Source organism: Protopterus annectens, chromosome 3.part0, assembly GCF_019279795.1.
Source record: "Protopterus annectens isolate FY-2018-M chromosome 3.part0, PAN1.0, whole genome shotgun sequence".
NCBI lineage: Eukaryota > Metazoa > Chordata > Ceratodontiformes > Protopteridae > Protopterus > Protopterus annectens.
This window is the reverse complement of record NC_056731.1, coordinates 9754162-9776291: the sequence shown is the minus strand read 5'-3', so window position 1 is coordinate 9776291 and position 22130 is coordinate 9754162. Positions and strand designations below refer to the sequence as shown.

At 39.1% G+C, this 22130-nt stretch overlaps 1 protein-coding gene and 1 long non-coding RNA gene across 2 annotated transcripts in view; one reads left to right on the top strand and one right to left on the bottom strand.

Annotated features, from left to right (window-relative positions):
- LOC122796232 overlaps window positions 1–5449 on the bottom strand; it is a 108934-nt gene extending 103485 nt beyond the window's left edge. The window contains exon 1 of the long non-coding RNA XR_006363954.1: window positions 5380–5449. This is a non-coding gene — a long non-coding RNA (uncharacterized LOC122796232). The remainder of the gene's footprint in view (window positions 1–5379) is intronic.
- A 72-nt stretch (window positions 5450–5521) lies between these two features.
- ACBD5 (acyl-CoA binding domain containing 5) overlaps window positions 5522–22130 on the top strand; it is an 882854-nt gene continuing 866245 nt past the window's right edge. The window contains exons 1-2 of the mRNA XM_044064548.1: window positions 5522–5610; window positions 5843–5987. Of these exons, the coding sequence (XP_043920483.1) occupies window positions 5912–5987 (76 nt within the window). The 5' untranslated portion in view covers window positions 5522–5610; window positions 5843–5911. The remainder of the gene's footprint in view (window positions 5611–5842; window positions 5988–22130) is intronic.

Genomic DNA, 22130 nt, shown 5'->3' with positions numbered 1-22130 from the left:
GTCTGTGAAGACAATCCCAATGACAGTAGCAATAGTTTAGTAATATACCTGCTATACATACGTAACATCCCCTTGCACTACGACTTTGGGACTATAGGGGCTGGGGTAGGGCTACACTCCATGTCCAGGACATATGGTGGAAATATATGTACATATACTTATCCAGATGGCCATATATGCGAGATTACACGTGTACTACTTCCAATTACCACTGTCATGGCAACCACCCACTATACATCCCTACAGCATGTGAGCGTGGTCCCTTTACATTTCCTGTATGATGGAATCCTTCCTGTGTGTGGGCATCAGTGTTACAGACATCAGGTAGCAATACCTCTTACAGGAGAACCTGGACACTCAGGGCATCCACATATTTGTAGGAGGATCAGGAACTACAGACAGACTGTGAGTAGAGTTATGTTATGATTTGTATAGTACCGGTGTTACAGGGTGTGCGTGTGTACATACTAGTTTACCTTGGAATGCAGTCTGTCTGCATAGCTCACTACTGTGGGCCTATCATCTTGCTGGACACATGCATAGAAACAAATGTGAATATTTATAAACCATTAGGACATATGTCCCAACAAAAGTTTGGAGTGTACACATACCAGTTGAGGAGTGTCATTGGGTTATTCTGCACATATGGTAGGGGTGAGAAAGACAGTTCAATTAACTAATATATCCCTGTAGTTTTCACAACATTCTTAGTCACTGCAGTGATCTTTCCCTTACATGTATTATTCCACTACCCAATGGCCTTATATTGTATACTGGTATGTTTATAGCTTATTATATACGTGACCTGTGTCTTACATACAGGCGTGACAAGATGCAGGTGTTAATGCAACATATGTTGAGAATTGCTGTCATATACTTTGGGTGAGGTGCTAGAATGACAGGTTTGTTTTCACATACATTCTTTGACTATGTACATGTTTGACTATCAGTTATATGTCATTAATGGTTGCCTACATTTCTTGGATCATCACACTGATTTTTCAGGGGAACAGGGTACTAGGCTTGTGATATGGGCCATTTATCTGGACATGCTGGACAGATTGGAACAGTTGTGGGGTATGAATATGCATACAACTTTCAATTTGAACATTCTAGCAAATTCTGTTCAGTTGTTGGGTGTAATTATGCATACATCTTTCTATCTGAACATTGTAACAGAATCTGTACAGTTGTGAGGTATAATTATGCATACAACATAGTAGCACTCCCAATATTCAAACCCCTGCTGTGTGTGACAAAAAATTATAGTTAATATCACAGTACACTGCGTTATCAGGGAATTGATGTAAAGCTTTCTCCTGTTTTCTATCTAAGTCTCCCTCCCTTGTACAATATGAATGACCTCTTGGCACTTCCAACATTGTTATGCGGTACTTCATACACATTTTATCTGCATACCACAGTGTGGGTGACACTGCTTAAAATACAACAGTACTATTTATAGTATGCAACAGTTCACCAACATATGAAAGAAGAGTAAACAGAAGCACTCCAGGGGTTATACCTTTATTCACAGACTATTACACATTTATTTCTACTAGTACAACAATTTCTAAGGCTCTTATATGTATTTGTTATGACAGCAGATGCAGACTAATTACTAACCTGCCTCGCTACGTAGTCTTTGCAACCTAGCATCATGGGCTTTCTGGTTCGCAGCACGCTCATCTGCAGCTGTCAGAGAAATACAGTGATATTTAGCCATACCTATCCATAGTATACACAAGATAGGCAATTCTTAACTACTTAGTAGAATGAGTACTTACTCAGTACTGGGGCATTAGGCATTTGCCGAGACTCCTGGATCCACTGTTCCAGTACATCCCCCCTCCGCCGCTTCAGGTCAGCATGTTGATGCCTAACCTGCTCACCAGTCCGGGGGATACCTGTGGCACTGGTGAGGTCATGGGCGAGACTGTCCCAGGCCTCCATTTTATACTGCGAGCCCTAGTACTGGCCCTGCAGTAGTCTCTCCTCATAGTGTTTTACCAGGAGCCATACCATGATTTTTGACTCCTGGATGCCTTAGCGCTGCGCTCTAAAACGAGTGCCTTCACCCACCCCAGCCATTCTGCCTGCAGTAGGACGCTACAATCAGTTATGCAATGTAATCCTGCCTGTGGGCTTTAAATACAGCCAATTACCAGCACTTTTCCATGATTGGCCGAGTTTGAAAAGGCTAAGCTATGGGCACACCTGCTTACCTAAGGTTGGCAGTGCTTACAGAGGTATACCACTAGGCAGATTGGATTGGCTCCCCCACACATTGCTTACTCTTACTAAATTTAGCTGTGCTGCGGTTAGCATTGCTTAATAGTTAATTAACAATTTATTTGCCTTTTGGCAGTGATTTATTATTCATTACAGGTTCTATATTTGTCTGGTATCCATGATTCTACACTTCTACACTTTATTACAATAACACCTCACATCTATGCTTACTGCAGTACTCCAGTTCACATATTTATGTTATGTAGCAGGTTATACCACTTCACACTGTACATAGATTCAGTTCACGTTTGGTTTGATTTTCCTGTGGTGAGGATTAGTTTGCTGATACCTCATTCATATGTATTGCTATGATGGCTTAGTGGTTAACTACTGTGACTATAGTGTACAGGGTCCTGAGTTTGAGCCTTGCAGAGGCAGTTTATTTTGTTGCTGGGCAGAACATGGGCTGTTGGGTACAGAGTGATTAAGGCACTTTAAAGCAGTTGTAAGCGGGTATGCATGACGGTAAGCACTGCTAACATCCGGTTACAGTTTCTTACACTCAGTTAGCTTCTACTTTGCTTAATATGTGTAGGCAATGCTTACCCCCGCACAAACACACTTAAACACGCTTACTAGTGCTTATATATGCTTACTACTGCTTATTTGTGCTTAAACCTGCTTACTAGTGCCTTATTCATTATGATGCTGACACTTCACATGTGCATTTACTGCAGTACTCCAGTTCACATTTAAATGTTATTTAGTAGGTTATATAGCAAAAAGATGTAAAAATATGTTCATATACAGATTTCACATGGAAAATGGTATGTGCTGCAGTGGGAATGCCTGTTCGCTAGACGGATGCTCTAACCACTACACTATTGCTGTGCTGCTTCATTTGCATATATATTCGTTGTTATCCTCTTCAGCCTTTTCAGCTGCTTTAACCATAGCTAACAGATGGGCAAACCCACACAGCTACAGTTAGCTGTACTCAGGGTTTAAAAAAAAAATAAAGGGGTTTCTTCTTTTTATTTTTATGTCTTGTTGCTGTTGTACACATGGGGGAGTGTTGGTGGGGATATGCGGACACCTATGTGCAGTCTCGCTCATTTATTTACACTTTCTGCTGTTTTACTTTGCAGGGGCATGTTTATTCTGAGAGCTCTGCTCTCAGACACACCCCCTGCACTCATTCATGCTCAGTGTAGAATTAGGAGTTCAGGCAGCGCGCCTTCATTAATATGCATGGCGCACTGCCGTCCTCCTCTTAAACATCCGCTTCCGTGCAGGACAAGACTAGTCCTGCACGGAAGATTAATAAATCCAGGGGTAAGTCTTTTTAAAAACAGATCTTATATTAATGGATTTGCCATTTGTATTGGTTAAATCAAATGACATCAATAATTAATAATTTCTGTTTAAATAGAATGTGTGTTCTTTGTAAGTTATTTTGAGGAAGTTCTGGATATTAAAGGAATGAAAACTTGAGTTTGTGCCTTAAGTTTCCCTTGTCTGGATTTAAAAATGTAGGATATGTTTCCTTCTACAATCTCAGGATATTTGCCATTTTTCCCACATGAAAAAAGTGCCCCTATGTAAAGAGAGACAGGTATTAGGGGCAAGCATTAACCATACTCTAGTCTGCATTAAACACTTTCAGTTTAAATCACGCGCTTGTGCATTTATACCTACACACACACTTACAAACACACGCACATGAGGAAGGTGAATGCAAATCCCAGTCAAAACAATAAGGTAAAACAGGAAAACAAACTTCTTTTTCTTTTGGCTTTTCCCATTAGGGGTCGCCACAGCGGATCATCTGTTTCCATTTCTTCCTGTCCTCTGCATCTTGATCTGTCACACCAACCACCTGCATGTCCTCTCTCACCACAACCAGAAACCTTATCTTAGGCCTTCCTCTTTTCCTCTTACCTGGCAGCTTCATCCTTAACATCCTTTTCCCAATATACCCAGCATCCCTCCTCAGCACACGTCCAAACCAATGCAATCTTGCCTCTCTGACTTTGTCTCCATACTGTCCAACCTGGGCTGATCCTCTAATATACTTATTCCTAATCCTGTCTACCCTCGTCACCACGTGCAAATCTTAACATCTTTAACTCTGCCTCATCCAGCTCTGACTTTTCTGTCAATGTCACTGTCTCCAACCCATATAACATAGCTGGTCTCACTACCCTCTTGTAGACCTTCCCTTTCACTCTTACTGGTACTCGACTGTCACAAATCACTCCTGACACTCTTCTCCACCCTGCCTGTACTCTCTTCTTTACAGCTCTTCCATACTCGCCATTACTCTGAACTGTTGATCCCAAACTCATCCACCTTCGCCAACTCTACTCCTTACATCCTCACCATTCATCTATCCTCCCTCTCATTCACACACATATATTCTGTTTTACTCCTGCTGAGCTTCATTCCTCTCCTCTCTAGAGCATCTCCCCCACTCCAGGGTCTCGTCAACCTGTTCCCTACTCTCACTACATATCACAATGTGATCTGCAAACATAGTCCACGGGACTCCTGAAAACAAACTACCAATTTAAAATAACACCTGAAGCATTACAAGAGTTGCTTCCAAGCCAAAAATAATACAGTAGACATTATCCATCTTGTTTGGGAATCATTAACCCGTGGATTAGCATTATGGATGACTTTTGTTACATCTACATTTTTGTATTAGTTGAACTGATACGGATCACTTTATTCTTGCAACGGTTCATATAACCACAACATTGCGTAAACACAAAACGTGACCTGTCACCATGCCTAGCAAGCAAACCTTTTTATCGCAGGAATTACGGACAAAGCCAAAAATAACCAGGGAATCCAAAAAAATCAAGGGGTATAGTTTAACTATTGTTCTTATAATGTTAGAAAGCTGCTAGTATTACAAGGAGTGCATTTGCAAGCAGTTGAGAGGAATGCAAACCAGTTATGTGCACTACGTAGGCTTTATCGTAACATTAATCCGCTATTCCGCTTATGGAGGCAAAGTCTGTTGAATATTAATTCTGAAGTTTGGTAACTTTGTAATCCACAGACTATTTTAATATCAGTGTAAAGTGTGCTGCGAAATGAAGTATAAAAATACTCGGTACCGGAAAACGTGAAACTGACCTATGCTCCAGTTCTTCGCTATACACCAGTTTACCACTCTCTTCATCCAGACTGAGTGCGCAAAGGTTTGCGTCACTATGTGTTGTGGGAAATGTAGTGCTAAACTTCGCCTAAGTCTGGTTCCAAAGAATTCAAATGCTGTTTGGAGACTACAAAGCAGCCGGGTTCAGTTTTTGGGTAACGTGATCATAGGTGTCATAGTACATACGGATGTCATCTTGCAGATTACAGGTATATTTATGTTTATTTTTAAGTACTCGTTTTTTATAATAACTTAATACGCTACGCAGTGCAGCAATTATAGATACTATGATATTGGCATGCATAATTAGAGTCCAGCATTGGAAAGCGGGCCGCTGTTTTCATTTTGCATGATCAGTTTTCTTCCTTTAGTATTTCTTAGTGAGCGAGGTTATTATTGCTGCAGAATACAGACGTGTACTGTTTACACTTTGTTTTGCAGCTCTTTTAGGCTGTCCATGTTTTACACTTGCCACTCAAGAAGCTGAATTCACCTGTTCACTTTAATGTCATGGCGGAGAGTAAATCTATACACGAAAAAAGATTTGAAGCTGCAGTCAGTGTCATTCAGAGTTTACCTAAAAATGGTAAGTACAGATCATGTTTATTGTGGTTAAAATATGAGAAGTAGACAACACAGTACTGTTTGCCTCATGAAACATTTTTGCACTACTTTGTTTCAAGGTCGGTGATTTCAGTGTCCTGTACAGGCAGTCTCACTAAATTAGGGAATCATACCCAATAGCATGTGGTGAACTCTTCACTGCCAAGTGCCCTTACAGTAATGCCATTTCACACATGGGAGTTATTGCATATGTTTTAATCACATGGTAGTTAATACTTTGACCATCCTTCACTTCTTACACATGATCAAGAAATCAATTTTTTTCTATTTCTGCTAGGGTCACCTTAAGAATTATGCTGTTAGAAATGCACAGATGTAGAATGCTTTCCAGAATAACTTTAAGACATTTCTTCATAACATGTTTGTTTTGCTGTCAGTGGATAGTCACACTGGAAAATGCAAACAGGGATCTAACACAATAGCTTCAGTGTAGGGTTCCCACCTCTCCCTATTTAAATGAGACAGTCCCTTTTTGGGCCATTGCATCATGCAAAATAGCAAATGTCCTGAGATTTTAGGACAAATTTTTTTCTTAAATATTCTCTGTTGTATAAAGTTATTTTGTACATAAAATTCCCAAATATTATGTGAAACAGCAAAAACAACTCAAACATGAATTCTAGTCCTTTGCACATTGTGCGTATGGTTTGTCCTGCAAAATATAATGTTACCATAAAAAATGTTGCACTTTTGGCTTTTGAAAAGGTGGCAACCTTACTACAGTGCTTCCTGAGTATAACACACTTCTCTACTGGCAATAAATGGATCTTGTATATGTTGGTATATGGTCCCCAGATAGCAATACATAACAACAAATGCATGTAGATTACTTGTGCTTTCTATAGACTTGCACTATATAAACCCATTATAAATTTGTTGCATGTATATCTCCATCCAGCAGTTCTCTGGCAGAGTAGTATTTTTAACCAGCATCAGATAATTTTGAATTAATTTATGCTGTTGCTGCTTAGCTGACTCACTGATGGTATAACATCGCAGACTGTTGTACAGATCCAGGTGATAAACAGAGATTATAAGTCTTGGAGGATTAGTGTCTCACCCCCTTCTTCTGATATTTAGTGATGATGTTAGAGAAAATTTGCATTTGTAATTTGCTTACTTCATTTTATCTCCTTAGGTGTAAAAGAGGCCATTAAATATTTTCTATTTAAATTATACAGATATATAATTAAGTAGACTACATGATGTCATGCAACTGTAAAATTCATCTGTTGTGCCCTTCATTGCCAGAGTATCCATCCTCTTCCATTAATTCTCCTCTCCATTTTTCCTGTGCTTCTTTATCTTATAGGCTTTTTTCCATTTGTGCATATTTGTTGGTGGGGGGGGGGGGTCCAGTGGTGCACATTATTTTCTGTAAGAAAAAAAAATGCTGTGGTCTGCATGTTGAAGAGTCTTACTTTAGCTTGATATCTTTGCCATCTATTTGCTTGCCCATCCTTGCTGTTAATGTTTAGGCTGGTGACTTGAGGAAGTTATGGATCAGTACCCAGTTACCTTGTTAAGCAAGAAGACACTTTCAATGGCTTTAGAATCGACTTCCTGGGCAGGAACCCAAGTGCTCTTCATATCTTGGCTACTGCTGTTTAGTTTTGTACTATGTGATTAATATTTGTCATAATAAGCCTCATCATTGCTTAGTATCTTCAGAGATACCAGAGTTCAGTGGGTTCTCTTTTTCATGAAGGGCCATCTTCCAAGTATCTGAACAGTAACAAGTCTTTCAGTACCACTGCTTCTACCCACTGATGAAACTTACATCACATGTGAGACAAGTCTATAAGTAATATTTACTGAATAATCTATATATTTAAGTCCAAGAATTAAACTAATTTCAATTCCTAGTGAAATTATAGAAAATGTTACTTAGCTAAAGTGTGTATTAAGCTGTATAGAATTGATTTGATGATTGGTGCTATTAATATGCAATTTAAAACTGTTATTCTGTGTTCATTTTCATGTTTCTCCTACTGTCAGTTGTAGCTCTTCTACTGTAAATTCTGAGTTGTGTAACGTTTTCAGTTATCGTGTGTGTGTGTGTCTATGTGTGTGTATGTATTAGGGTATCAAAACAGATGGAAAGAGTACTTCATGAAGCTTCTGAATAAAGAAAACTTAATAGAGGTTGTACTGCTGCATGTATTATTGTATGCTATGGTGAAAGATGGAGAGCTCACCCTAGAAGAAGTACAAAGTACACTGTGGATAATGAAGTCAGGGAAAATGACATGCCCGGGTAAGTCCTGGCTGGTGTAATAAAGGTGTTGAGTGCATTAAGACAGAAATGGCTTCTGAAAGCTCTCATTGGGATATGAAGGGAGAGGTATATTCCCCAAAACTGGGGAATATGCATTCTAGTGCCAGTGTGCAAGTAGAAAAGGGGATATTCACATCTGCAGGCAATACAGAGGTATCATACTTTTGTAATACTGCATGAAAGTGTTGGAGGTGATTGTTATTTGAATGTACGGAGCAGTAGAAAGTCAGATGGGTGAATGAGCAGCTCATGTTCAGGTAAGGATGCAGTATAACCAACCAAACATTTGCAGTGAGACATATAGTGGAGAAAATACTGGAGATGAGGAGGGAGTGTGACCATTCCTAGACATGAAGAAAGCATATAGTAAGGTCTCAAGAAAGCTGCTTTTAGCAGTGCTGTGATGGTTCAAAGTCCCAGAAATATTGGTTGAATTTTTGCAGGCTATATACAGGGGTCCAGTGAGATAAGTACAAACATTGTTTGGACTCAAAGAAAGGCTTCCAGTGGGAATGGAGTGTGTGTGCTGTGGGGTTCAGCTATGATCCCACACCTGCTCATACTAGTGATGGACTTCATTAGCAAACAGTCTGGTGCTACAAGCAGACTCTGAAAAGGAATGAATGATAGGAGGCTGGAATGATAAAACTGAGTACAGATGGGACACAGGTCATAGTAGCAAATGAGACAGATTAGAAGAAGCTGGCAATGTAGGTAGAAAGAAAGTAGTGGAATAGGTTAACAGCTTAAGGTATGTGGGAGATGTGGTTAAAGAGAAGAAATATCAGAATCCAAGTTAGAATCAGATGTGTTGCATCCATCTGACAAAAAATGTCCGGGTAGTATGTGACAGAAGAATGCCAAAAAAGCTGAAGAGCAAGTTTCATAAAACAGTGGTGTTGCCCAGTGCTTTTGTAAGGCACAGAAACCTATGCAGTGAAGGCAGAGTAGCTGAGGAAACCTGAAGTGATGGAGAGGAGTTTGAGATGAATAACAGGATGCATATGGGGGGCAAAGAAATTAAGGCGTCCGAGTTGAATCCAAAGTATCGCCCAGTTGCAGAGGTCAAGGAGAAGAGATTGCGGTGGTTCACTCACTTGCGCTGGTAAAGCAGAATTGTGAGAGAAAGGAAGAAAGCAAGAGGAGATAAGGGCGTCCATCCCAGAAATGGGGAGTGCATGATAAACGTCCTGTAACAGGTAGGCAGGCATATAAAAACTATATGTTTATATCAATACAGATATATATCCACATTAAATATACAGATATAGATAGATATAGGTATGGATAAGGTCAGGCCCCCTGGCATTACCTAACTCGTCTGCTCAACCCAACTCTGTACCTTACCTTACCTTCTGAAAGACTCTTTCCCTAACAGTGCCACTATTCAGGCAAAGATGGTATTGTTAGGTTTTTCTTTTCCTTTGTGTTATTTATGTATTTAATTATTGTTTATATTTGTTCTTATGTAAATTAATCGCAGGAGACTGATCGTCTTTTGCAGTGAATATACTGTGAGGTGAGGGTAGTTGGGTTTTGTCAAGACTTTTACTTGTTGGCATTAGTGCGTGTTGGTTATTTATTTATTTTTTGTATTTTGCCATTCAGCATTTTTTTCTGTACTGGGATTAGTAATTATGTGCATTTGCATAGAGAGAGAGTAAGTGAAACAGCATAGGTATACATCATATATGTATAAATATATGGAATGTTATTTGCAGACTATAACTTTTTTGTTAATTGGGTGTCTTTCCTGTCCTCTCTCTTCCTCTGTTTTTTTTTTCTGTCATCTGCTGTTCAGTATCCGATGACTTTCGGCACTTTTATTCATGTTATTTCTACCTTTCTTTGGTACAGAAACAACATACATAAAAGTATTGTAATCCAGTGGCTGACTGTAACATGTTTCTTTTTGTTTGAGAGATGTAAGACATGGATTTTGCTTCAAGATTTTATTATTACTTCTGAAGGAAAACAAAAATAAAACTTTTATGTGGCACCGTTTGCTGCGGTTAGCATTGCTGAAACCCAGTGCCTGGTTCTCTAGTTTGGTTCTCAGCTGGGCTATCTACTGTGTGGAATCTGGATGTCCTCCATGTGTCTACGTGATCTTTTGCTAGGTATTCCAGTTTCCTGAAGACATATCTTGGCTGAATGTGTGATCCTCCAAATTGCCCATAACTGTGCATGTGTGTGTGGTGTGTGTGTGTGTGTGTGTGTGTGTGTGTGTGTGTGTGAGTGAGTGTTTTTGTGTGTGCATCCTCCAATAGAATGACATAGTATTAGGAATTTCTTTCTTGCCTTGCAGCCAGTGAATACTTAGGCTGTGGCTCTGTGACCTTCAACTGGATAAAAGCAAGTCGCTATAGAGTGAATGAATGATAGTTGTATGGACCACTACATATGCATTCATTGATTTTAGCAAGACTTTGTATGGGACAGAAACTAATTTTATCTAGTAAGGCTTTCCCAATAACTGGTCTCTTTGTCTGGAAATTCTTGTTACCCTCGCTCTTGGAGGAGCTGCGTTCATTTGTATCTAAACTGCTAACTCAAGAACTTTTTCTCTTGTTCCTGCTTCCTTCCCTGCCTGTCTCTATCTTTCTTCCATATTGTCTTTGCTTAAAAAGTCTCAGTATGCCTCTTGTAAGTTCCATTTTAACTGCTGGAGTAGGACAGCCAGCAGCATGAGGAAAGTCAGCCAGGAGAGCTGATACTTTATGAACAGGTCAGGCTCATTTTTATTGTCCTGTTTTCATTCCTGCAGTCTGGACTCCAGCTTCCCATAGCGTTGGTACACTAAATGTTCTAGCTTCCCATAGCGTTGGTACACTGAATGTTCCGGTTTTAGTCTTTGTATTGCAAAACATTGTGATTGGATTCCACTCCTTACTGGTTGTTTTTTATGAACACAAAACAAATGTCAAGAAATTCAGTTAACATCATTTTGTCTTGAATGCATCACAGATGTACAGTTGGTTTTCTGTTGTTACTGGCCATTGTTCAAAGTTTTATGTTATAGATGAGTAGCTAAACCAAATACAGCAGTAAGTAAAGTCTGAAAACTAAGTACAGCAATCATTGAAATTTAATTCAGGAATAGTGACTCTAATTAAAAAAAAAAAAACGTAGCGGTGTACTATATTGCAGAACACATTGGCATGTGTTCATTCAACAAGCTAATTTTGTCTCCTGTATTGTGGCAAATGGGACTATATTCTCTCTGAAATATCTGCATAAAAATAAGTTGGACTGCATATCTAATGGATCATTTTTCTATTTATTGTGACTTTTTCATCACCAGATAAGAGTTTTAAAGCCAGTTTGGTTTTGTAAGTTGATATATATTGCTGAGTAACTAAACACTGATTGTAGATACAGTGGATTTGACCATTTAAAGCCTTATTGATCTGAGTATGGTAAGTTAGGGACTCTGTTAAATATGTAACATTTTAAGGATTATTCTAGTCATTATTTGTAAAGTTCTGATATGTATTTGAACAGCATTGGTCTCTGCCATTGAGTTGTGTCTGTGAATGGCAGTGAATATGTCTTCTTTCATCATTGTTGGCCTTCTTGAGTCATGTAAAAAGGCCTTTCTTGAGGTTATCTGGCTTATTTTTCCAGGGTTAAGTAAAAATGTATAATATTGTTAACCATGATTAGTGGAGTTCTTTTTCATCTTCTGAGCCAGTTGAAATATGCTGCTGAGTGATGCTGTGAAGTTGAACCTTGCTGCATCTTATTTGCCCATTATTAGCTTCTGATGACTCATAGAATGAATTTCATGTTGAGGTTGTTTGCCTTTTCTTGTTCTAGGGTACTGCAGTAGTGTGGTTTTCTCTCCAGATAAGTATGATATTTGTTGTATGTTTGTGATTCTTCTTCTCACCAAAACATACTTTATTTTCAAAACAAACCTGTCTGAATTAAGTCTTGGAAATGTATCTCTTGACTCTCATGATTCTTTTACATTGTGAAAGTTATGCCATGTTTAAGCACTGTGGTACTTGCATTAGAAGGTTGGAGCTGTTCTGTCCTAGTTAATACATTTTTATTTAATTTCTTTATTTTATTTATCCTTTGTTGTCTGGGTCAGTCCCACTAGGCTAGTAGCCTGTTTTTATGGGAGACCCGAGATGGTATATATACTATCAGGGAACTTCTCCTACTCTTTTTGATAGGTTGTGTTGGATCTTTTTCACCCACCTGAGTTACCACCAAGTTAAGCAGATGGGGCCTCTGTTTAATGTTCCATCCAACGAACGACACACTCGGGAATGCAGCATCCCCTTATGCTACACTGCACTGCAGTGTCTGTAAACAATCTGCTGGGTGTGGGAATAGAACCCACAGACTTCTGCACCAAAGGCAAGTGTGATATCTGTTGTGCCATTGACATACTGTCCCCCACCTAATATCTCCAAGGAGCAGGTCTTAAACCCCCTCTTAAAGGCCAAAAACACAGCCACTACAGGACCAGACAACACCCTGGACTGTGGTCTACATGGGTTAAAACAGGAATTAGTATCACTATTGGGCATGTTTTTCAGTCGCAGCTTAAGCACTGGCTTCATCCCAGTGGGATGAAAAACAGCCACCATCATCACTTTGCACAAAGGTGGTGCATCCATGAACCCTGGGAACTATAGACCCATTAGCCTGACTAGCCTTATCTGCAAGGACATGTAACAAATTATCATAGACCTTATTAACGAAGATATAGGAAATTGCCAAACGCTTGAACCCATCCAATTTGACTTTGTTGAGGGAAGATCGTGCTTGTTAAACTTGTTGGACTTCTTTGAGTCACCAAAGCCTAGACGAGGTTATATCTGTGCATGCGATGTACCTAGGCTTAGCCAAAACCTTTGACAAAATCCCCCACTCAGGCATCATCGATAAACTCACACAACTGAGTATCAACCCATATATTGTCAGATGGGTTGCAGGCTGGCTCACCAGTAGAACTCATATGGTCAAAATAGGGGACTTCACCTCCTCCAGCAGACCAGTGGTGTTCCACAGGGATCGATTCTGGGACCCCTACTGTTCGGAATCTACTTCTCCGAAGTACAAGCTAAAACTAAAGGACTGTGGCTGACAAAGTTTGCTGATGACTGCACACTGGGAGCAATCATTGAAACCCCTAGCAATGTCAACATCCTGCAAGAAGGTCTTACACAGACTAACGACTGGTGCCAAAGTCATGGTCTTAAACTTAATGCAAAAAATGGGTTATTATCTCTTTCGGCAAGGGTGAGCCTGCAAACTACCACATCAATAGCAGTACCCTAAGGACACAGTCAGTGGTGAGAGATCTGGGCACACAGGTTGAAAACAACCTTAAGTTCTATTACCATGTCTCCACAGTGGTAAGAAGGGCATTTTATATTGTTCATCTCATAACGAAGGGCAGTGACTCCAGAAGAAAAAAAGCTTATAACCCTCCTGTACTCTTCCCTTATCATGCCAATAATAGAGTACAATGCTCCCTTTGGTGTGTTCTTTTTGAAACACCTGCAGCAATTGGAGAGACTACAAAGGTTCCTTACAAAGAAAAATTCAGGGTCTTCAAGATCTGTCTTATACGGACAGCCTGAAGTCATTGTCATTTCACTTTACTCTGTGTCATATGGACTGCTCAGAGATGACCTGTGCTGTGCATATAGAGCAGTCTATGACCCAACTTTAATGGAAATGCTGCACATTTGCAAGTTAAATGGCACATGGGTCACTCACTTAAAGGACCTTAATGTGGTATGTGACGTCAACAGAACTTGCTGGAGAGGCAGATTTGTCTCACAGAGGTTGCCCCACCTTTGGAACAAGCTTCCTGTTCATGTTGAACAGATCCCCTCATTGGCCCTGTTTGAGCGTAATTTCGACGATTGGATGGTTAACCGGAAATTCACCCTGGGGGTTCCACCTGTGTCCCTCTTGGACGGGGTGATAGGTGCTGATTTTTAGTGTCTGCTTGAACCAGATACCTTTAGGAACATGGGTTGAACTTGGCTAAGCTTGTAAAGACCTTGGGGCCGTTAGCCTAGTAACCTGCTATGATCCTGTGATCATACATAAGACATACATTTTCAAAGATCCTCTTATCAGTTTGCTTCTGCATCATTTGATATTGTAACTTATTGCATGTCCTGCTGCTTTTCTTATTTTGCTTTGTTTTTTTCATCGTGGTATGTGAGGCAGGGTTTTACAATTTCTTCCAAAAAAAAAAAAAAACACACCAAAGGTAAAAATGCTGAAGGTCTGACTCTACATAAATGACGTAGGCATCTTCATCATGGCTCCTGAGAATTACAGCTGTGTAGAGGCAGAACAGCTGACATGTTATCCCAGCATTTGTACAGTATGTAGACAGATGTACAGACAAATGCTAACTGACATTTCTTTTCAGCAGATGTAGAGTATGTAGTGGTAGTGTCCTTATTTTCTTATAAAGTGTTTTAAGGTTGCTGCAAAAGGTAGACATTGATCTCTAAATTATTCCTTTTAGCTACCACTTCTCAGTGTCTTTCTGATCATATACAAACCATTGGCATTTATGATGATTGTTATGGTTCAAAGAAATTCTGGAATGTTGTTTAGAAATGTGTGTGGGTGTGTATGTATGTGTGTGTGTGTGTGTGTGTGTGTGTGTGTGTGTATATATAATTAATATATATATATATAATATATATATATATATATATATATATATATATATATATAAATTATAAAATATATATATATATATATATATATATAAATTATATAATATATATATATATATAAAATATGTGTATACATATATATAATATATATATATATATATATATATATATATATATACACACACACGCGCATATGTATCTATTTCTATTTTAAGGCAATGCTGTAGGAAATACCAAGGTCAGTAAAACATCTATGGTACCTGAATAATCAGTCTTCTGTGTGTGAGACTGAATTAGCTGAATTTAAACAGAAGGTATAAGCTGAATGTCTGTCTGTTGATGTTCTGTTTTTATGTGCATACCATGTGGTATAGACTAAAAGTAGTGCACGTGTTATTATTAGGGTTTCCACCTTTTCAAATGCCTAAAGTGGGACATTTTTGGTACCAGGCTCAGATTTTGCATGCCAAAACATACCCATGGCCAGTACAAAGGACATAACTTCACTTTTCTGCCTAAATAAAAGCTTATTCTTGTAGCATTTTAGTTGCTTATTCTGTTTCTTATAACATTAAGGTGTTTCAGATGCAGAGTAACTGTTTTATGCAATTGGTACATAAATATAGGAAATACTTTTGCCCTAAAATCTCAGGACATTTGCCATTTTTACAATTTTTTTGCAGGATGCAACTGCCCAAAGAGGGACTGTCCCACGTAAAGTGGGACAGGTGGTAACCCTACTCATTATAGGGTAAATGTTTGTTTGATTATGTATGAATGCATTGATTACTCAGTGGTGCTAGAGAGCTTTTATGCTGTTTTTAAAGTGCCACAATCCTCATTTAAGTTTTAATCCAAATACAAGACCACCATCAAACATTGAATGGCCAGAACCCCAGAATTGCAAGTCACTTTTCTGGTCTTGTACTGCAGTGGTATATAATACCTTGACAGTGTTCTACAATGCTTCACCAGCCATAAATATAAGTAAAATAAATAAATCCATTTCTTCATGATGGAAGGAGCTTTGTAAGATGGCTGATTTTATTTCTGATTCATGTAGCACCATGTAGAAGTTACAGCTTAAGCTGGGTTAGCTTGGTGGCTTAATGTTAAGATATGTGCCTCACAACAGTTGTAAATTCCTAGGTTCAGTCCCGAGTTCTAGTCGTTTGCTTTGTGGAGTTTTGCATGTCCTTTCCATGGCTGTGTGAGCTTTCTTTGCGTCTTACAGTTTCCTTTCACTTCCTAAAAATATGTTTGTTGATTGGCTGTACTATACTGTGTTTATTTATATATATATATATATATATATATATATATATATATATATATATATACTGTGTTTATATATATATATATATATATATATATATATATATATATATATATATATATATATATATATATATATATATATATATATATATATATATATATATATATATATATATATATATATATATATATATATATATATATACTGTGTTTATATATATATATATATATATATATATATATATATATATATAATCATTTTTTTGTATGTTTTGTAAACTTCCCCTTACCTAGTTAAATCCACAAAGAGACCAGTCACCAGTGGAGTCCTCAGTGGGTTTGTGCTGAGGCCTCTCCTGTTTGGCATTTACGTCTAATACCAAAGGGCTCTGGCTGACTACTCCTATCTTGCAGTCATTTGCAGGCTTGGTCACTGAATCCCCAGATGACTTGGTCATCCTGCAGGAAGGTTTGCCCCAAAAAATAACTGGTGCCCAAATCATCGACTGAAACTAAATACCAAAAAAAAAATGCATTATTATATCCTTTGGGAAGTCATCTACCCAGGGGACTACTACATTGACTATGTGCCCTAAGAGTTGACCAAGTTGTTCAGGATTTGGGAACTTTTGTGGACAGTGACCTAACGTTCAACAAACACGTGTCCATTTTCATGAGAAAGGCCTTCTATATTGAACAGCTTATAAATAGAGGGATTGTGTCTAGATCTAGGGATATAATTTGACCACTTTACCCGGCCCTCATTAGGCCATTCATTGAGTGTAATGCTCCTGATAGCACGTGTCTGTCTAGATACATGCAACAACTGTAACACCCACAGATATACCTCTCTAAAAGGATACAAAGCCTAAATATATGTCTTACATAGACCAACTCAAAGTCCTGTCACTGTACTCTGCATCCTACAGGCTGATAAGAGGTTACCTGTGTCTAGCATACAGGGCATCCTCTGACCCAATACTGATGGATTTACTGCACATCACCAAGTCAAGTTGCATCAGAAGTACTCTGTCTAGGGATCTAAAACCCTTCTGTGACGTCAACAGAATGGTATGGAAGGAGAGGTGTACCTCACAGAGGATACTGTTGTTCTGGAACAAAGTTCATCCATTTTCATATTTAAGTGCATCTTGGATCTGTGGATGGGAAACAGAAAATTTACTCAGGGCTTCCCCTTGTACTACTAGTTGACAGAGGTAGCTTGTAGATGCCCTAAGGCATAGGCATATACCAAACCATTTTAGACTGTGGACATTGATAATTGGGAAAATTGGGGCATGAATGGCTAGGCTTAAAAACGCTTTCAGGCCGTTAGCCTAGTAACCTGCTATTATCCTAAATGCTTTATCCCGTGCATGGCCCCCCCCCAAATTATCCGTGGTATAGGTTCATAGGTAGGTACTAGGCTATTGGCCCTGGGGCCTATGTAAGCCTAACTAAAAAGGTTCCCTGGCTTTCCCCACCCAAGAAAATTGTTTTCCTGTGCCCCTGTCAAGCAGTGCCGCAGAAGTGATCCCGGGGTGACTTTTCTGTTTCCCATCCAGTAGTCAAGATTTTTCTTAAAGAGGGCCAATGAGGAGCTTTGCTTCACATGACTGGGTAGTTTGTTCCAGAGTATGGGAAGTGTCTGGGATAGGACTCTATCCCGCCAGCATGTTCTGTTTAATGTGGTGACAAGGTTTAGGTCCCTGGAGTGTGTGGTTCGGAGAGATTGGGATTTCTTTAAGTGTAGCATGTCCAGCAGCTCTGGGTTTGACATAGCTTTGTATGTTAGTCAGAGATCGCCTCTGAGTAGGCAATATGAGCCGGAGAAGAGCTGGAGTTTTTGGAAACAGTCTGCGTATGGCATCTGTTTGAGGCCAGTAATCCTCTTAGTGAGGTATTTCAGTGGCCTTTCCAATTGTTGTACGTGTCTTGTGAGATACATGCTAAATGGGGCATTGTAGTCTATAATATGTCTGATGAGGGATGAGTACAATGACCTCCTTTTTTCTAGAGGAGAACCCTTTTGTGATGAGGTGTGCCATGTAGAAGGATTTCCTGACTACTGTGGCGATGTGATTATCAAAGGAGAGACTACTGTCCCCCTGTGTCCCAAGGTCTCTTATCACACTTTCAGTGTTTAGTGAGCTACTGCCTATGTGGAAGTTCATGGGTACCAAGTTTTTCCCAACTGGGATGACAGTGCACTTTTTGGCATTGAGCTTGAGGCCATGACTTTGACACCAAGCATTTGTCTCTTGTGAGGCCCTTTTGCAGAATATCTGCATCATTAGGTGATTCTGTTATGGCTCCCAGTTTGCAGTCATCTGCAAACTTTGTTAGCCAAAGACCTTCTGTGTTGGCCTGCACTTCAGAGGAGTAGATGCCGAACAGTAGAGGACCCAGGACCGAAGCCTGTGGTACTCCACTCGTCACTGGTCTGAAGTCAGACTTGGAGTCGGCTACTTTTACTGTGTGGGTTCTGTCAGTGAGCCAGTTGGCCACCCATCTTGTGACACAATTCCAGAGTGGAGGATGGTATCAAAAGCCTTGGCAAGGTCAAGATAGGCTGTGTGCACTACCTTGCCTTCGTCTATGGCTCTGGTGACTGCTTCAAAGAAGTCAGTCAGGTTTAGTAGACATGATCTACCTTTTACAAACCCTGAGTGGAGTCCAGGGTTTGGAGGTTACCTATGTCTTTGTTTATAAGCTCCAAGATGATACGTTCCATGGCCTTGCAGACCAGGCTCGTCAGGCTAATGGGGCAGTAGTTTCCGGGGTCCGTGGTGGCACCCCCTTTGTGGAGTGGGATAACCATCGCTGTGCACCATTTATTAGGCACATAGCCTAAGGTGAGGCTATAACTGAACATGGTACTTAGGTGGTGTGCCAGTTCGTTCTGTAGTTCCTGCAGTACGCAGTCTGGGATGTTGTCTGGTCCCATGAATGCTGTGTTCTTGGCTTTGGAGAGTGCAGCCTTTACTTGTTCATCCGTGATTACAGGGGCTTTGCATTCTTCCGGTATTAAGATGGGCCCTTTGGAGGGTGAGAGGGGGGTAAAGTTAGCTCTGAACCTATCTGCCAGGATGTTGGCAATATCGGTTGGTTCTGTATATTTAGTGCCATCGTCCTGTAGCTCAGAGCAGATCTGAGTGTTGCCGTTGAGATTCTTGATATAACTGTAGAATGCTTTGTGGTTTTCTTTGGAATCGGTGGCAATTTTATTTTCATAACTGGCTTTAGAGGATTTTATGAGGGATCTCAGCTTCTTGCTGAGCCTGACCAGGGAATTCCTCCAATCTTCGGATTTTACTGTTTTTTTGCAACAGCTTCTTCCTTCTGTTGTAGAGTTTGTTTATGACAGGGGACCACCAGATTGGTTTCCTTTTTTTTTTTTTTTTTGAGGATAGTGTCTTGGTTCTGTTGGGGATGGCACGATCCATGCACTTCTGTATGTGGTTATGCAGTGTATTTGTGTGAGATTCAGCAGTCGTACCTCTATTTTCCGTCTGCATGGGTGTCATGAAGTTTGCCACTTCTGTCTTAAGAAGCATGAAGTTGAGTTTGGAGTAGTTTTTGACGGTGGTTTCCTTAATGTGGGGGTGGGGGTGAGATATGGATGTCTAGGGTGATTAGCTTGTGGTCGGATCTGACCAGAGAGGAGTTGACCTCTGTCATGGAACATACCCATATTGGTAGTGACCAGGTCCAGGCTATTGCTGCCCCTGGTGGCGGTGTGGATAAGCTGATCCAAGGTGTTGGAATTTATGATCCCACTTATTCTCATTAGGGATTATATATAATTATCGACAATGGGATCGGTATGCCCAATGTAACACCAAATGGGATTGATTAATTTGGAAATTGGCTAGTCTAAAATGGCCCTTAAGAACAGCTAGCTTAGTTTTTCTCTGTTAACCTATAAAAGTGATAAAATAAGTTAATAAACAAACATGTGTTTTGTTCTCAAGACAAAGAACAGTACACTAACCACTGTGTTTTAAACATCTTGTTGAATTTGTTTTATTATGCAGTAGTCATTGAGTCTACTTATTTGATCAGGCATTTATAACACAAAAATATTTCACTTGGCTTACAGTTATGTAAGTTTTCTAATATGATCACTTCAGTATTTGGCTGATTTTGATGCATTGTAAGAAAGTATTTCACTAGTATAGTAGTATGTGCATATCAAAGCAATTTAATCTGTTGCTGATTAATTGTATGAACATTCTTGTGTTAAATATGACTAAAGATGCAGCCAGAAGGACACAGCTGGAATGCAATTAGGCTTGCCCATCAACTAGCATCATTTAAGCTGTAAATGTTAGGAAAGCATACTTTTGCACTAATTCAAGAGTCAATGCATATTGTTTTATTTTCTGTGGTATAGATTTCTTAACAGTCGTATGAGTAGTTAGCATGTCCAGTATTTAGATACCCAAGTAATTTGCAAGTGAAGCCTTTTGTATAATACTTCATTTAGTAATTCATAGTTATAGATGCAGTTAAAAAAACACAAACAAAAAAGCAGTCCAGTAACCGTAATAACTCCTTGTGTATCTAATGATTACATTTGCAACTGCATACCTCATATGGGGTTGTTTCAAAAGTTACAAAAATTGGAAAAAACATGTCTGAATTGTCTATCATATAGGGCGTTTTCTGGTTATCATAATTCAGGCTGTGGGAGGGATTAAAGAACGCATGTCATGAAGTTCTAAAAGTACTGTTGTCAATTTATGTATCTTCCTATATTTACTTCATTCCTGTATTTTCCATAGTCCTAATCCATGCTTATTGTGTATGTTTCGGCTAATTAGGGGCCCGGGCTCTTAATTCCTAGGCAGTAAATTTCTTTTGTGCATTCTTTGACTATTTTCTTTTATCCACATTAAGATACCAGCATCTCTTCTTAAAGACTTTATATTTTCTTATTATGGAAGTGTTACTCTTAACTTCAAGTTCTTTGGCATTGTGATTTTATTTATGAGAAAATGAATGTTTGATACCAGATTGTATATATAAATTGTTCTTGTATATGTATGTGTGTGTGGTGGGGGAGATCCTCTGGTTGGAGATGTTTGCTTTCACTTATGTTTTTCATTTCCTTCATGAGTTTTAGTCATATTGGGAATCCAATGCAACAGTCTGTCTGTCTTAATATTGTGTGACAAGAAGGGTTTTTATGCTTATTTATCGTTTTGCTTTTCAACTGAATGAAAAAAACTGGTTAACACATTACAGTATACTAAATAAAAAAAATAGACTCATTCGGAGCGTCTTTTGATTTGGCTCAGTTTTAACCGAAAGAATATAAATCTCATAGACATGGAGAAAAGCAAGAGTGATATTGATTAAAGTTTGCTGAACTGTTTATTAAATGTTTTCAACCTTTTTGCTTTTTTATTAAGGCTTTTGAGAGGAAATTTTTCCCCACCCTAGTAATGGCAATAATAATGATGTTTGTGTAATTTGATGCATTAGAATGGAAAGAGAAAATGTAATATATTTTCTCTGAATGTATTGTTCTACAGTTAATGGATGGACATTACAACGGGTGGTGCCGATGTGTCTGAAGAGGGAAGGTGTTACTGAGTTAATCAAATCCTTGATCTCTCTCCTTTTTCCTAAGCCAATATATATTTTCTTACGCTTAAGTAAAATATGACCATGATCCCAATTACTGTTCTGTGTATCTGAAAAAATGGTGCAAGTTCTTAAGTAATTTTAGACATTGATTCAAGTCCTTTTCCCAAACTAGACTTGGTTGATTTAGCCATTTCCATGGGTTTTTAGAAAAAAAAATTATATATGAAGCTTTTGTTTTTCAAGACAAAGATGCTAAATTATGGGTTGACTTTGTCAAGAGCAGTCA